General features: G+C 45.8%; 1 protein-coding gene across 1 annotated transcript in view; it reads left to right on the top strand.

The window, feature by feature from the left end:
* Positions 1 to 15,357, top strand: part of fbxw2 (F-box and WD repeat domain containing 2) — a 40,017-nt gene extending 24,660 nt beyond the window's left edge. Inside the window, exons 5-8 of the mRNA XM_056290977.1 lie at positions 5,484 to 5,617; positions 8,083 to 8,169; positions 9,372 to 9,541; positions 14,752 to 15,357. Coding sequence (XP_056146952.1) covers positions 5,484 to 5,617; positions 8,083 to 8,169; positions 9,372 to 9,541; positions 14,752 to 15,040 — 680 coding nt within the window. The 3' untranslated portion in view covers positions 15,041 to 15,357. The remainder of the gene's footprint in view (positions 1 to 5,483; positions 5,618 to 8,082; positions 8,170 to 9,371; positions 9,542 to 14,751) is intronic.
* The last annotated feature ends 225 nt before the right edge of the window (positions 15,358 to 15,582 follow it).

The raw sequence follows: 15,582 nt of genomic DNA on the forward strand, positions 1-15,582 counted from the left end.
GCTTGGCATTGTCTTGCTGAAATAAGCAGGGACGTCCCTGAAAAAGACGTCGCTTGGATGGCAGCACATGTTGCTCCAAAACCTGTATGGACCTTTCAGCATTAACGGTGCCTTCACAGATGTGCAAGTTACCCATGATGCCATGGGCACTAACACACCCCCCATACCATCACAGATGCTGGCTTTTGGACTTTGTGCTGATAACAATCTAGACGGTCCTTTTCCTCATTAGCCCGGAGGACACGACATCCATGATGTCCAAAAACAATGTGAAATGTGGACTCGTCAGACCACAGCACACTTGTCCACTTGGCGTCAGTCCATCTCAGATGAACTCGGGCCCAGAGAAGCAGGCGGGCGGTGTTTCTGGGTGGTGTTGATATCTGGCTTTGGCTTTGCATGGTAGAGTTTTAACTTGCACTTGTAGATGTAGCGATGAACTGTGTTAACTGACGATGGTTTTCCCAAGTGCTCCTGAGCCCACCTGGTAATAATCCTTTACACAATGAGGTCAGTTTTTAATGCAGTGCCGCCTCAGGGGTCGAAGGTCACGGGCATTCAATGTTGTTTTTCGGCCTTGCTGCTTACGTGCAGAGATTTCTCCGGATTCTCTGAATCTTGTGATGATATTATGGACTGGAGATGATGAAATCCCTACATTCCTTGCAGTTGTACATTGAGAAACGTTGTTCTTAAACTGTTGGACTATTTGCTCACACAGTTGTTCACAAAGTGGTGAACCTTGCCCCATCCTTGCTTGTGAACGACTGAGCCTTTCAGGGATGCTCCTTTTATACCCAATCATGACACTCACCTGTTTCCAGTTAACCTGTTCCCCTGTGGAATGTTCCAGACAGGTGTTTTCTGAGCATTCCTCAACTTTCCCAGTCTTTTGTTGCCCCTGTCCCAGCTTCTTTGGAACATGTTGCAGGCATCAAATTCAAAATGAGGGAATATTTGCAAAAAACAATAGAGTTTATCAGTTTGAACATTAAATATCTTGTCTTTGTAGTGTATTCAATTGAATATAGGTGGAAAAGGATTTGCAAATCATTGCATTCTGTTTTTATTCACGTTTTACACAACGTCCCAACTTCATTGGAATTGGGGTTTGTAATATAATATAAAAAATATAATATAAAAATAAAAACTTCACATGAACACAAAACTTAGACGCAGACATGGAGAAAGACACTGCATAATCTGCGCTGGGTGAAGCCATCGCAAACACGTGTTCGCGCCGCCATCGTCCTTCTGCCATTGGAGATACTCAAAAAAATTAACCACTGCAGCATAGAAAGCTCTTCATCAGGAGAAATTGCAACATTTGCATCCTACTTCCAGTGGACATAGTGATGAGGGCATCCCATAGTTACAAGTTGTTTTCATACACTTCCCACTTGAAGGGCCCTCCACAGCTACAAGTCTCACTTGATTTGGAGCGACACTTGAGAGGGAAGTGGTAGTGCATAAGGAGTGGTTTGGGAAAGGCCCTGATAGTACCCATTTTTCTTTTAAGTACCAATTTTTGTTTTTTAAACTGCAACCTTACCGGTTTGCATTGTCCATGGTCCTCCCTGCCTTCTCGAGCCCTGAGACAGTGCTGTGATTCCCTTGGTAATCCCTGAAACCTCCTTGTGAAGGTAGGAACTGGTTGCCCTATGGCAATAATCCCTATGGGCGTCGGTGTTTATGGAGCCAGCCCTGGATTGGTGTTTCACCTTCAAATTATAACCCTGTTGCATTCTTGGCCTTGTTAATGACAGCCACTTAAGGGGGATATAATCTGTCACCAAAATTAAGTGTCTGCGGGCATCCGGGTAGCATAGCGGTCAATTCCGTTGCCTACCAACACGAGGATCGCCGGTTCGAGTCCCCATGTTACCTCCAGCTTGGTCGGGCATACCTACAGACACAATTAGCTGTGTCTGCGGGTGAGAAGCCGGATGTGGGTGTGTGTCCTGGTCGCTGCACTAGCGCCTCCTCTGGTCGGTCGCCTGTTTGGGGGGGACTGCAGGGAATATCCTGATCCTCCCACATGCTGCGTCCCCCTGGTGAAACTCCTCACAGTCAGGTGAAAAGAAGCGGCTGGTGACTCCACATGTATCGGAGGAGGCATGTGGTAGTCTGCAGCCCACCCCAGATCGGCAGAGGGGGTGGAGCAGTGACCGGGATGGCTCGGGCGAGTGGGGTAAATGGCCAAGTACAATTGGGGAGAAAAGGGGGGGGGGATCAACAACAACAACAAATTAAGTGTCTGCCTGATAGCTTTGTTGCATTTTTCAGGAATTTCATTGGATGTGCTGTTTTTATTATTATTATTATTTAAGAACTTAGAACATTTAAACAGTGCTGCAGCTATCCACTGCTCCTATACAGTAGGATGGGTTAAATGCCACTGCTCCTATACAGCAGGATGGGTTAAATGCCACTGCTCCTATACAGCAGGATGGGTTAAATGTCACTGCTCCTATACAGCAGGATGGACTAAATGCCACTGCTCCTATACAGCAGGATGGACTAAATGTCACTGTTCCTATACAGCAGGATGGGTTAAATGTCACTGTTCCTATACAGCAGGATGGGCTAAATGCCACTGCTCCTATACAGCAGGATGGACTAAATGCCACTGCTCCTATACAGCAGGATGGGTTAAATGCCACTGTTCCTATACAGCAGGATGGGTTAAATGTCACTGCTCCTATACAGCAGGATGGACTAAATGCCACTGCTCCTATACAGCAGGATGGGTTAAATGTCACTGCTCCTATACAGCAGGATGGACTAAATGCCACTGCTCCTATACAGCAGGATGGGTTAAATGCCACTGTTCCTATACAGCAGGATGGGTTAAATGTCACTGCTCCTATACAGCAGGATGGACTAAATGCCACTGCTCCTATACAGCAGGATGGGTTAAATGCCACTGTTCCTATACAGCAGGATGGGTTAAATGTCACTGCTCCTATAGAGTAGGATGGGCTAAATGCCACTGCTCCTATACAGCAGGATGGGCTAAATGTCACTGCTCCTATACAGCAGGATGGGCTAAATGCCACTGCTCCTATACAGCAGGATGGGCTAAATGCCACTGCTCCTATACAGCAGGATGGGCTAAATGCCACTGCTCCTATACAGCCAGATGGGCTAAATGCCACTGCTCCTATACAGCAGGATAGACTAAATGCCACTGCTCCTATAGAGTAGGATGGGCTAAATGCCACTGCTCCTATACAGTAGGATGGACTAAATGCCACTGTTCCTATACAGTAGGATGGACTAAATGCCACTGCTCCTATACAGTAGGATGGGTTAAATGCCACTGCTCCTATACAGCAGGATGGGCTAAATGCCACTGTCCCTGTACAGTAGGATGGACTAAATGCCACTGTTCCTATACAGTAGGATGGACTAAATGCTACTGCTCCTATACAGCAGGATGGGCTAAATGCCACTGTTCCTATACAGTAGGATGGACTAAATGCCACTGCTCCTATACAGTAGGATGGGTTAAATGCCACTGCTCCTATACAGCAGGATGGGCTAAATGCCACTGTCCCTGTACAGTAGGATGGACTAAATGCCACTGTTCCTATACAGTAGGATGGACTAAATGCCACTGCTCCTATACAGCAGGATGGGTTAAATGCCACTGTTCCTATACAGCAGGATGGACTAAATGCCACTGCTCCTATACAGCAGGATGGACTAAATGCCACTGCTCCTATACAGCAGGATGGACTAAATGCCACTGCTCCTATACAGCAGGATGGGCTAAATGCCACTGCTCCTATACAGCCAGATGGGCTAAATGCCACTGCTCCTATACAGCAGGATAGACTAAATGCCACTGCTCCTATAGAGTAGGATGGGCTAAATGCCACTGCTCCTATACAGTAGGATAGGTTAAATGCCACTGCTCCTATACAGCAGGATGGACTAAATGCCACTGTCCCTGTACAGTAGGATGGGCTAAATGCCACTGTTCCTATACAGCAGGATGGACTAAATGCCACTGCTCCTATACAGCAGGATGGGCTAAATGTCACTGCTCCTATACAGTAGGATGGACTAAATGCCACTGCTCCTATACAGCAGGATGGGCTAAATGCCACTGCTCCTATACAGCAGGATGGGCTAAATGTCACTGCTCCTATACAGTAGGATGGGCTAAATGCCACTGCTCCTATACAGCCAGATGGGCTAAATGCCACTGCTCCTATACAGCAGGATAGACTAAATGCCACTGCTCCTATAGAGTAGGATGGGCTAAATGCCACTGCTCCTATACAGTAGGATAGGTTAAATGCCACTGCTCCTATACAGTAGGATGGGCTAAATGCCACTGCTCCTATACAGCAGGATGGGCTAAATGCCACTGTTCCTATACAGTAGGATGGACTAAATGCCACTGCTCCTATACAGTAAGATGGACTAAATGCCACTGCTCCTATAGAGTAGGATGGGCTAAATGCCACTGCTCCTATACAGTAGGATGGGCTAAATGCCACTGCTCCTATACAGTAAGATGGACTAAATGCCACTGCTCCTATACAGCAGGATGGACTAAATGCCACTGCTCCTATAGAGTAGGATGGGCTAAATGCCACTGCTCCTATAGAGTAGGATGGACTAAATGCCACTGCTCCTATACAGTAAGATGGACTAAATGCCACTGCTCCTATACAGCAGGATGGACTAAATGCCACTGCTCCTATAGAGTAGGATGGGCTAAATGCCACTGTTCCTATACAGCAGGATGGACTAAATGCCACTGCTCCTATAGAGTAGGATGGGCTAAATGCCACTGCTCCTATACAGTAGGATGGACTAAATGCCACTGCTCCTATACAGTAGGATGGGCTAAATGCCACTGCTCCTATACAGTAGGATGGACTAAATGCCACTGCTCCTATACAGTAGGATGGGCTAAATGCCACTGCTCCTATACAGTAGGATGGGCTAAATGCCACTGCTCCTATACAGTAGGGTGGGCTAAATGCCACTGCTCCTATACAGCCAGATGGACTAAATGCCACTGCTCCTATAGAGTAGGATGGGCTAAATGCCACTGCTCCTATACAGTAGGATGGACTAAATGCCACTGCTCCTATACAGTAGGATGGACTAAATGCCACTGCTCCTATACAGTAGGATGGACTAAATGCCACTGCTCCTATACAGCAGGATGGACTAAATGCCACTGCTCCTATAGAGTAGGATGGGCTAAATGCCACTGTTCCTATACAGCAGGATGGACTAAATGCCACTGCTCCTATACAGCAGGGTGGACTAAATGCCACTGTTCCTATAGAGTAGGATGGGCTAAATGCCACTGTTCCTATAGAGTAGGATGGGCTAAATGCCACTGTTCTTATACAGTAGGATGGGCTAAATGCAGAAAACAAAGTCGTTGTAAGGCTACAAGTCCTAAGAATAAAATGTCAAAAGTGATTTAGCAACATTTGCTCATGTTTCACCAGTCTTCAGCGTTGACTATAACGATGAGTTGGACATGTTGGTGAGTGGATCTGCTGACTTCACTGTGAAGATCTGGGCTCTGTCGGTTGGCGCCTGTCTAAACACTCTGACTGGCCACACTGAGTGGGTCACCAAAGTAAGTCTGTTTTCCTCCTGATAAGGCTTTCATTTGATATATACTCTCATTTGTATTAATCTGTTGGCCTCCTAAATGTAAGGTTGCCATTAATGATCATGTATGTGTAATTCGGAGCTGAAAAGCAGTAAAGTTGGGTTGCTAGATTTAAAAAAAAAAAACAGCGGTTGGATCCAACATCCTAACTTGAGGATGCATATGGAAAATGGATTAATTTTAGTTTAACCTTGGCCTGTAATTTGGGAAAACACAAGGTAAAAACTAAAAAAAATTGTCCTAATATGACTGCAGATATATCCAATAATGGAATAAGTTTCCTTATGCATAATGCATTGACTGTAATACTAACAATAATAAATCTACCGTCACTTGTTTATGAAAAGAAACAATGTGGGCAGCTAAAAACTCGTTTAAAAGGCATACTAAGTAGGATTCCCCCCCGAAATAACAGCGATGTACCTACTCATTCATTACTTATTGTCCGCCTGTGTCTGCAAAAGGTCCTGCCTTCTGCATGTATGTCTTGTTTTCTGAATGGATGGGACATTTCTGGGTGTTAGGCTGTAGCCAGCAGACTGGCTTGTGAGCGCAGGATTCCTTGAAACCTTGTTCAGTGAGTGTGCCAGATCATTACAGCCCAAATGATGCTTAATGCTGGACACAGCACCTACAACATGAAAATGCAGCAGGGTGGAGCGCCAAGGAGGCATGGCTTATTCCAAGACGAGTGAGTCTGGGGTTCACTTTCCACTTGGTGAACATTGAAGGAGGCTATGGGGATGAAATAGGGCATGGCGTGGTGGGCTTCACGTCTTGTTGAACTAGGCCGTGGGGGGCTCATTTTGAAGTTGTATTTACAAGCTGTTAACCGAGGCTGCAAGGCCGAACCCAATGTGCTGACACAGACAGACTTGAAGGCAGGGTTTCAGTAAAACAAGTCCTGTGATGCCAGACAAGATGGAGGAGGAGATGGTAGAGTGAGGAGCAGACCGGGAAGTGCATACGGGAGGGGGACCTCGACCAAACTGGGAAGCAGGAAGACAAGCGGGGCTCCACAGAGACAGACCAACGAGCGGAGGCAGGGGCTGAACAGAGCAGACAGGATAAGCAGGCACTACAATCTGGCAAGGTGGATGTGGCAAGACTGAGTTTATTGATGAGATGCAGGTGAGGTGGCACAGTGGTTAGCGCGGTCGCCTCACAGCAAGAAGGTCCTGGGTTCAAGCCCTGGGGTAGTCCAACCTTGGGGGTCGTCCCAGGGTGTCCTCTGTGTGGAGCTTGCATGTTCTCCCCGTGTCTGCGTGGGTTTCCTGCGGGCGCTCCGGTTTCCTCCCACAGTCCAAAGACATGTAGGTCGGGTGACTCAAAGACATGTAGGTCGGGTGACTCAAAGACATGTAGGTCGGGTGACTCAAAGACATGTAGGTCAGGTGACTCGGCTGCACTAAATTGTCCCTAGGTGTGAATGTGTGTGTGTGTGTGTGTGTGTGTGATGGCCTGGCGGTCTGTCCAGGGTGTCTCCCTGCCTGCCGCCCCGTGACTGCTAGGACAGGCTGCAGCATCCCTGCGACCCTGAGAGCAGGAATTGGGAACACTTTGTCATTTTGCTTCATGCACTTGCGTACATGAAATGAAACGAAATGCCGTTTCCCCCAAGATAAGAAGCAGGTGATTCGGTTAATGGATGGATGGATGGAAAGGCAGGTGTTGGACCTCTGCTCTGCCTGCACCACACCTGCCTCTAATCCTGAAGCACACATCCACACACAAACAGGGGAGAGACGCTAGGGCAGGGGGCGTGGCCAAAATAAGGGGGACATGTCTTGATGCATGCTCCATAATCCAGGTAAGAAAATCAAAGGTTGAATCAGTTCATCTGGACACAACGTTTTGTGTTTTTTTTTTTGTTTTGTTTTTTGATCTAGATGAGCTGATTCAACCTTCTTTGATAAGGGAGACAATTAGGGGGAGTGGAAGAAAGAGGGTGAGTCCTGGGAGGGCGCAGAGGCGGCTGTGACAGAAGCAACACAGTGCTACTTGGTATGCCTTTTAAGCTCACTGAAAGCATAATTCTGTTGGTAATTACATGTGTGCCCCTTCTCTCAAAGAGTCCATGACAAAGTGGCTAACAGCATTATCCATATATGTTGTAATTGTGTGTCTGGCTCCAGTAATACAATATATTGTTACCATACAGTTTTACAATCCTGTGTTTTCCATACAAAAATAGTAAAATGTATTGCATCTGATGATTTTGTTAACTTAGTCTTGTACTCTTTTTAACATTTTTTCATTTTACGCTTGGTATTTATACGTTGACATTTGTGTTCTGCATAGGTTGATAAAAACTCTAATGTTAATGCAAACTGGAGTTATAAACGCTGGGATGTGTTTCTGTATTTACAGTGGTAGAATTTAACCGTGACATAATGCCTGATGCTTTTTTATCTTCTGTGATACTGCAGGTGATACTACAGAAAAGTGAAGTAGAGTCTGTGGTGCACAGTCCTGGTGATTACATTCTGTTAAGTGCTGATAAGTATGAAATTAAGGTAATATTTTTGTCTTTGAAACATCTCCAAAGCTTTCTTAGAGTTTCTGTGAGATGATGCCAGGTGCACGCAGCATGATGTTTGCCCTGACTGACCTGTCCCAGACAATTTTTTTAGATCTGCGACAAAAAACACAGGTTTGAGGCAGGTCAGCGCTTGTGCCCATTGTGTCAAAGCTTCTGCCACTACCCGGTTCCCCGGCACAGAGACATTTTGACGTTGTGCGTCTTGGGAGAGAGGTCCTCCTCTGTTGCGCTCGCTGAGGTTTCTTCCTGTTTTCCTCCCTGTTAAAGGTTTTTTTTAGGGAGCTGTTCCTTATCCGATGCGAGGGTCTAAGGACAGCATGTTGTGTTGCTGTAAAGCCCCTTGAGGCAAATTTGTAATTTGTGATATTGGGCTACACAAATAAAACTGACTTGACTTGACTTGACATGGACACGGATTGTAAATGAGGGCACAACAGCCCATTTATTATAACAATTAAAAACACCACGTGGAAAAGACTAAAAACAAACTGTCATTAAAAGGTCTCTGTCAAGCTAGACCAACCCAGGACAGCTGGTCTACACCCACTCTGCCACACCCACTGGCGATTCTCTTTCACTCCGAGTGGTGAAAAGACACAGCCTTACCCAATCTGTAACTCGTCCAGGACACTGAATCTGGTAATGTGAGTATGTCTGGCACCGGCGGTGAACAGCAGCCAGGGAAAGAACCAGAGGCAGCCAGAGTCAAGGCGAACAACTTCAAAACACAGTCCTTGCTGCCTGCTTCTTCCCCGCATTTCTTTCCTCCATAGTTTACAATGTTCTTCTTTTCCTTTAATCGGCGCGAATGAGTGCAGGAGCAGCAGCTTGCTGTTCAAGCTGCTGCTCCTGCACATTAAGCTCTGTTTTGGCAAAGACCTAAAAAACGCACCACGCTCTTGTGTTCTCGGGAGCCAGCCGTTTCAGGAGCAGATTGTTCGCCCTCTTGCTACAAGGTCTTGTGAGCCTTGTCTGCAGATTGATTGCATGTGTGCGCACCACTACGTCAACAAGTAGACAGATTTCAAGACGTTTTGTTGTGTAGTGTGAGCAGTACCGCGACTTTGGTATTTCGAAAGTCGTGTCGTGTGCACTTGACATTAGATGTATGTATTAACTATTATATCTGAGAAGTCCAGAAGGTGTTGCAAAAATGGTGTATTTTTGTCCTTTTAGGTTTGGCCATTAGGGAGAGAAATCAACTGCAAGTGTTTGAAAACTCTGGCCGTGTCGGAGGACCGCAGCGTCAGCCTGCAGCCACGCCTGCAGTTTGATGGGCGCTACATCGTCTGCAGCTCTGACCTGGGACTCTACCAGTGGGACTTTGCCAGTTTTGAGATTATCAGGTAAAACTGATGATTTTGCCCATAACATGTCTTTGACATACTGTAAGACAGGGCTTCTCAAAGTCCGGACCTCGGTTCGCATCCGGACCAGACAGCAAGTTGATCCGGACCCACCCAGTAACTGGTGTTATGAATACAATACGTTATGAAGTGTCATATGTTTTCTATTATGTGTATTGAAGCTTCTCCAGATTGTTGAGTCGTTGTTCTGTGTTAAGTACACCGTGAGAGCCACGGAACCCGAGTCAAATTCCATGTGCAAACCTACATGGTCAATGAACTTGGTTCTGATTCTGATTTTTGCTGCCGGGTTCACGCATTAATGTTACACCAGAGAATCTGCTTTGACGGTGGTGCCCATCTTTTATTGCACTTATAGGAATGTACGAGTGTAGTTGTCGTGAACTCGAGTACTGCCATCTTCACTTCATGTGGTTCACTGTCTCTCCTCTGTACCGCTGCGCGTGGGGGGGGGGGCTTAGCCCCACCCTCATTGAAACACAGAGCGGAGAGGAGAGAAAGTACAGCGAGCATAAATGACAGTAACGAGGGGTCCGCGGTGGTGTAGCGGTCTAGGCATCGGCTTTGTGTCGATGCAGTTGCCCACTGGGGACTGGGGTTCGCGCCCCGGTCTCGTCAGATCCGACTATGGCCGGACTCGATGAAGCAGCAATAATTGGCAGCGCTGTCTCCGGGAGGGGGGCGGAGTCGGCTTGTGTTCGTCACATGAATGCGTCTCTGGGGGGGTGTGTGTGTGGGGGGGGGGGGGAGCAGTGGTTCGGCCTGGAGTCGCCTTGTGACGGAAGTGGCGAGGCGACTCCTTCCAGACTGCCGGCCGGAGAGACGCAGCTGGCGAATGCATGCAGCACGAGGGTGGTGTTTGGACTAGAACAGGGAGCGACTGGCCACTAAACTGGGAGAAAAGGGAAAAATCAGAAATATAAATAAATAAATGGCAGTAACCAGTCGCCTACGGGCACGTGAGATTTCGGTATGGTGTGTTCACACCAAACGTGAAGCAAATTTTCACCTCGCGTTACTCGCGTGAGTGTAGCCGCAGGATCGAGTACGTGAACCCGCGAATTCTCTTCCAGAGAAGAGGAGAGAAAAGAGGAGAGAGAAGAGGAGAGAAAAGAGGAGAGAGAAGAGAGAAAAGAGGAGAAAAGACAGAAAAAGGGAGAGAAAAGAAAGAGAAGAGAGAGAAAAGGGGAGAGAAAAGAGAACAGAGGAGAGAAAAGAGAACAGAGGAGAGAAGAGAGAAAAGAGGAGAGAGAAGAGAGAGAAGAGGAGAGAAGAGAGAAAACAGAGAAGAGGAGAGAGAAGAGGAGAGGGGATTGAGACTCCGCTGATAGGCGTTTGCGACAAAGCAGCTCCACGTGACTTTCTCACTCAGGTTGAATGTTTTTGACTCGCACAAATAAGGCGAAATGCGCATATTGACTTTACATGTAAATCACACAAACTCAGGTCTGTTGGCGTCTTTGCATTGACTTTGCATGTAAAACACACGAACTCAGGTCTGTTGGCGTCTTTGCATTGACTTTACATGTATTACGTGAGAACTCAGGTCTGTTGGCGTCTTTGCATTGACTTTACATGTATTACGTGAGAACTCAGGTCTGTTGGCGTCTTTGCATTGACTTTGCATGTAAAACACACGAACTCAGGTCTGTTGGCGTCTTTGCATTGACTTTACATGTATTACGTGAGAACTCAGGTCTGTTGGCGTCTTTGCATTGACTTTACATGTATTACGTGAGAACTCAGGTCTGTTGGTGTCTTTGCATTGACTTTACATGTATTATGTGAGAACTCAGGTCTGTTGGTGTCTTCGCATTGACTTTACATGGAGTACGTGGGAACTCAGGTCTGTTGGCGTCTTTGCATTGACTTTACATGTATTACGTTAGAACTCAGGTCTGTTGGTGTCTTTGCATTGACTTTACATGTTAAACACACGAACTCAGGTCTGTTGGCGTCTTTGCATTGACTTTACATGTACTACGCGCGAGCTCAGGTCTGTTGGCGTCTTTGCATTGACTTTACATGTAATACACACGAACTCAGGTCTGTTGGCGTCTTTGCATTGACTTTACATGTACTACGCGCGAACTCAGGTCTGTTGGCGTCTTTGCATTGACTTTACATGTAATACACAGGAACTCAGGTCTGTTGGCGTCTTTGCATTGACTTTACATGTATTACGTGAGAACTCAGGTCTGTTGGCGTCTTTGCATTGACTTTACATGTATTACGTGAGAACTCAGGTCTGTTGGCGTCTTTGCATTGACTTTGCATGTAAAACACACGAACTCAGGTCTGTTGGCGTCTTTGCATTGACTTTACATGTATTACGTGAGAACTCAGGTCTGTTGGCGTCTTTGCATTGACTTTACATGTATTACGTGAGAACTCAGGTCTGTTGGTGTCTTTGCATTGACTTTACATGTATTATGTGAGAACTCAGGTCTGTTGGTGTCTTCGCATTGACTTTACATGGAGTACGTGGGAACTCAGGTCTGTTGGCGTCTTTGCATTGACTTTACATGTATTACGTTAGAACTCAGGTCTGTTGGCGTCTTTGCATTGACTTTACATGTTAAACACACGAACTCAGGTCTGTTGGCGTCTTTGCATTGACTTTACATGTACTACGCGCGAACTCAGGTCTGTTGGCGTCTTTGCATTGACTTTACATGTAATACACACGAACTCAGGTCTGTTGGCGTCTTTGCATTGACTTTACATGTACTACGCGCGAACTCAGGTCTGTTGGCGTCTTTGCATTGACTTTACATGTATTACGTTAGAACTCAGGTCTGTTGGCGTCTTTGCATTGACTTTACATGTAATACACAGGAACTCAGGTCTGTTGGCGTCTTTGCATTGACTTTACATGTAATACACAGGAACTCAGGTCTGTTGGCGTCTTTGCATTGACTTTACATGTAATACGTGGGAACTCAGGTCTGTTGGCATCTTTGCATTGACTTTACATGTAATACACATGAACTCAGGTCTGTTGGCGTCTTTGCATTGACTTTACATGTAAAACACACGAACTCAGGTCTGTTGGCGTCTTTGCATTGACTTTACATGTAAAACACGTGAACTCAGGTCTGTTGGCGTCTTTGCATTGACTTTACATGTAGTACACAGGAACTCAGGTCTGTTGGCGTCTTTGCATTGACTTTACATGTAATACACAGGAACTCAGGTCTGTTGGCGTCTTTGCATTGACTTTACATGTAATACACAGGAACTCAGGTCTGTTGGCATCTTTGCATTGACTTTACATGTAATACACACGAACTCAGGTCTGTTGGCGTCTTTGCATTGACTTTACATGTAATACACACGAACTCAGGTCTGTTGGCATCTTTGCATTGACTTTACATGTAATACACACGAACTCAGGTCTGTTGGCGTCTTTGCATTGACTTTACATGTAAAACACACGAACTCAGGTCTGTTGGCGTCTTTGCATTGACTTTACATGTAATACACACGAACTCAGGTCTGTTGGCGTCTTTGCATTGACTTTACATGTAATACACAGGAACTCAGGTCTGTTGGCGTCTTTGCATTGACTTTACATGTAATACATAGGAACTCAGGTCTGTTGGCACCTTTTTTGCATTGACTTTACATGTAATACGTGGGAACTCAGGTCTGTTGGCGTCTTTGCATTGACTTTACATGTAATACATGGGAACTCAGGTCTGTTGGCGTCTTTGCATTGACTTTACATGTAATACGTGGGAACTCAGGTCTGTTGGCGTCTTTGCATTGACTTTACATGTAATACACACGAACTCAGGTCTGTGGGCGTCTTTGCATTGACTTTACATGTAATACACACGAACTCAGGTCTGTTGGCGTCTTTGCATTGACTTTACATGTAATACGTGGGAACTCAGGTCTGTTGGCGTCTTTGCATTGACTTTACATGTAATACACACGAACTCAGGTCTGTTGGCGTCTTTGCATTGACTTTACATGTAATAAGTGGGAACTCAGGTCTGTTGGCGTCTTTGCATTGACTTTACATGTAATACGTGGGAACTCAGGTCTGTTGGCGTCTTTGCATTGACTTTACATGTAATACATGGGAACTCAGGTCTGTTGGCGTCTTTGCATTGACTTTACATGTAAAGCACACGAACTCAGGTCTGTTGGCGTCTTTGCATTGACTTTACATGTAATACACACGAACTCAGGTCTGTGGGCGTCTTTGCATTGACTTTACATGTAATACGTGGGAACTCAGGTCTGTGGGCGTCTTTGCATTGACTTTACATGTAATACGTGGGAACTCAGGTCTGTTGGTGTCTTTGCATTGACTTTATATGTAATACACAGGAACTCAGGTCTGTTGGTGTCTTTGCATTGACTTTACATGTAATACACAGGAACTCAGGTCTGTTGGCGTCTTTGCATTGACTTTACATGTAATACATGGGAACTCAGGTCTGTGGGCGTCTTTGCATTGACTTTACATGCAATACGTGGGACCTCAGGTCTGTGGGAGTCTTTGCCTTGACTTTACATGCAATACGTGGGACCTCAGGTCTGTGGGAGTCTTTGCCTTGACTTTACATGTAATACATGGGACCTCAGGTCTGTGGGAGTCTTTGCATTGACTTTACATGTAATACGTGGGAACTCAGGTCTGTTGGCGTCTTTGCATTGACTTTACATGTAATACACAGGAACTCAGGTCTGTGGGAGTCTTTGCATTGACTTTACTTTTAATACACGTGAACTCAGGTCTGTGGGAGTCTTTGCATTGACTTGATGTGAGCTCTCATGGCGCCAAAGCAGCTGCCTTGGGTTTTGCGTGAGTTAGAGCCAGTCAGGCTCAGAGCAGGGCGGATCTCCACAAAACAACAACTGCTTCTCCCCCTCGGCCCCAACGCATTCGGACTGTCTTGACTGCCTTGAACTTGAATGTATGTTGCTGAAGAGTTACGTGAGTTTATCAGATGTTATTTCGTTATCGCCAGTCATGAGTTATACGTTTGAGAACCACTGCTGTAAGCTATCCGGTGCATTCAAGCCTAGCAATGAAGCATGTTCTCCACCGGGTGTACTAGTTTTCACTGGAATATCAGCTACTAGTTTCATGTATGTGCTTCATACAAGTCCATGATTATATAGAGCTGCAGCAGAGCTACTTGTGTTTATTAAGTATATTTTGTCTTCCATAGGGTGATTAAAATGCAAGACCCTCCAAATATCTCTTTGCTCAGCTTTGGGGAGGTTTTTGCTCTCCTTTTTGACAACCACTTCCTCTATGTGATGGACCTGAGGACGGAGGCTATATCAGGCCGATGGCCTCTGCCAGCCTACAGAAAATCCAAACGAGGCTCAAGCTTTCTGGCTGGTGTAACGTCCTGGCTCGATGGCCTTGATGGAGGGAATGACTCTGGACTCGTATTTGCTACGAGCATGCCTGATAATAGTATTCACTTAGTGTTGTGGAAGGAGAATGGCTAGAGTAATGCTCACAGAAACCTGCAATGTTTGATATAAACTGCCATTTCCATGTGTGCTCTGGAATATATGAAACTTCACAGCCAAGGTAGATAATGCATGGACCAAAGTGCTTTTGTTAGGGTTTTTTTTTTTTCCATATGTGTTTATGCATGCTCAGTAATCCAGGTAAGAAAATCAAACAGGTGAATCAGTTCACCTGGACACAGCGTTTATTGACAGACACGTTTCATCATCATCTAAGTGACCTCTTCAGTCTCACCTGACTGCAGGTACCCCCACCCTTATAAACAATACATTATCATAAGGGTGGGGACACCTGCAGTCGGTGAGACTGAAGAGGTCACTTGCAGTGCCATGTAAAAGTATTCAGCCCCCTTGACAGTCGTCACTAAAGTCTGGATTATAAAAGAAACTCACACATCTGTTCCTGAACAATAGTATTGTTGTGAGCCCATAAACTCACCAGCATGTTCCCACAGCCAGAATAAGTTAGGTTTCACTGGCGTGTTATTAATCAGTTAAACACTAAAATATAGTGCCTG

The sequence above is a fragment of the Lampris incognitus genome, chromosome 12 (genome assembly GCF_029633865.1).
Source record: "Lampris incognitus isolate fLamInc1 chromosome 12, fLamInc1.hap2, whole genome shotgun sequence".
Classification (NCBI taxonomy): Eukaryota; Metazoa; Chordata; class Actinopteri; order Lampriformes; family Lampridae; genus Lampris; species Lampris incognitus.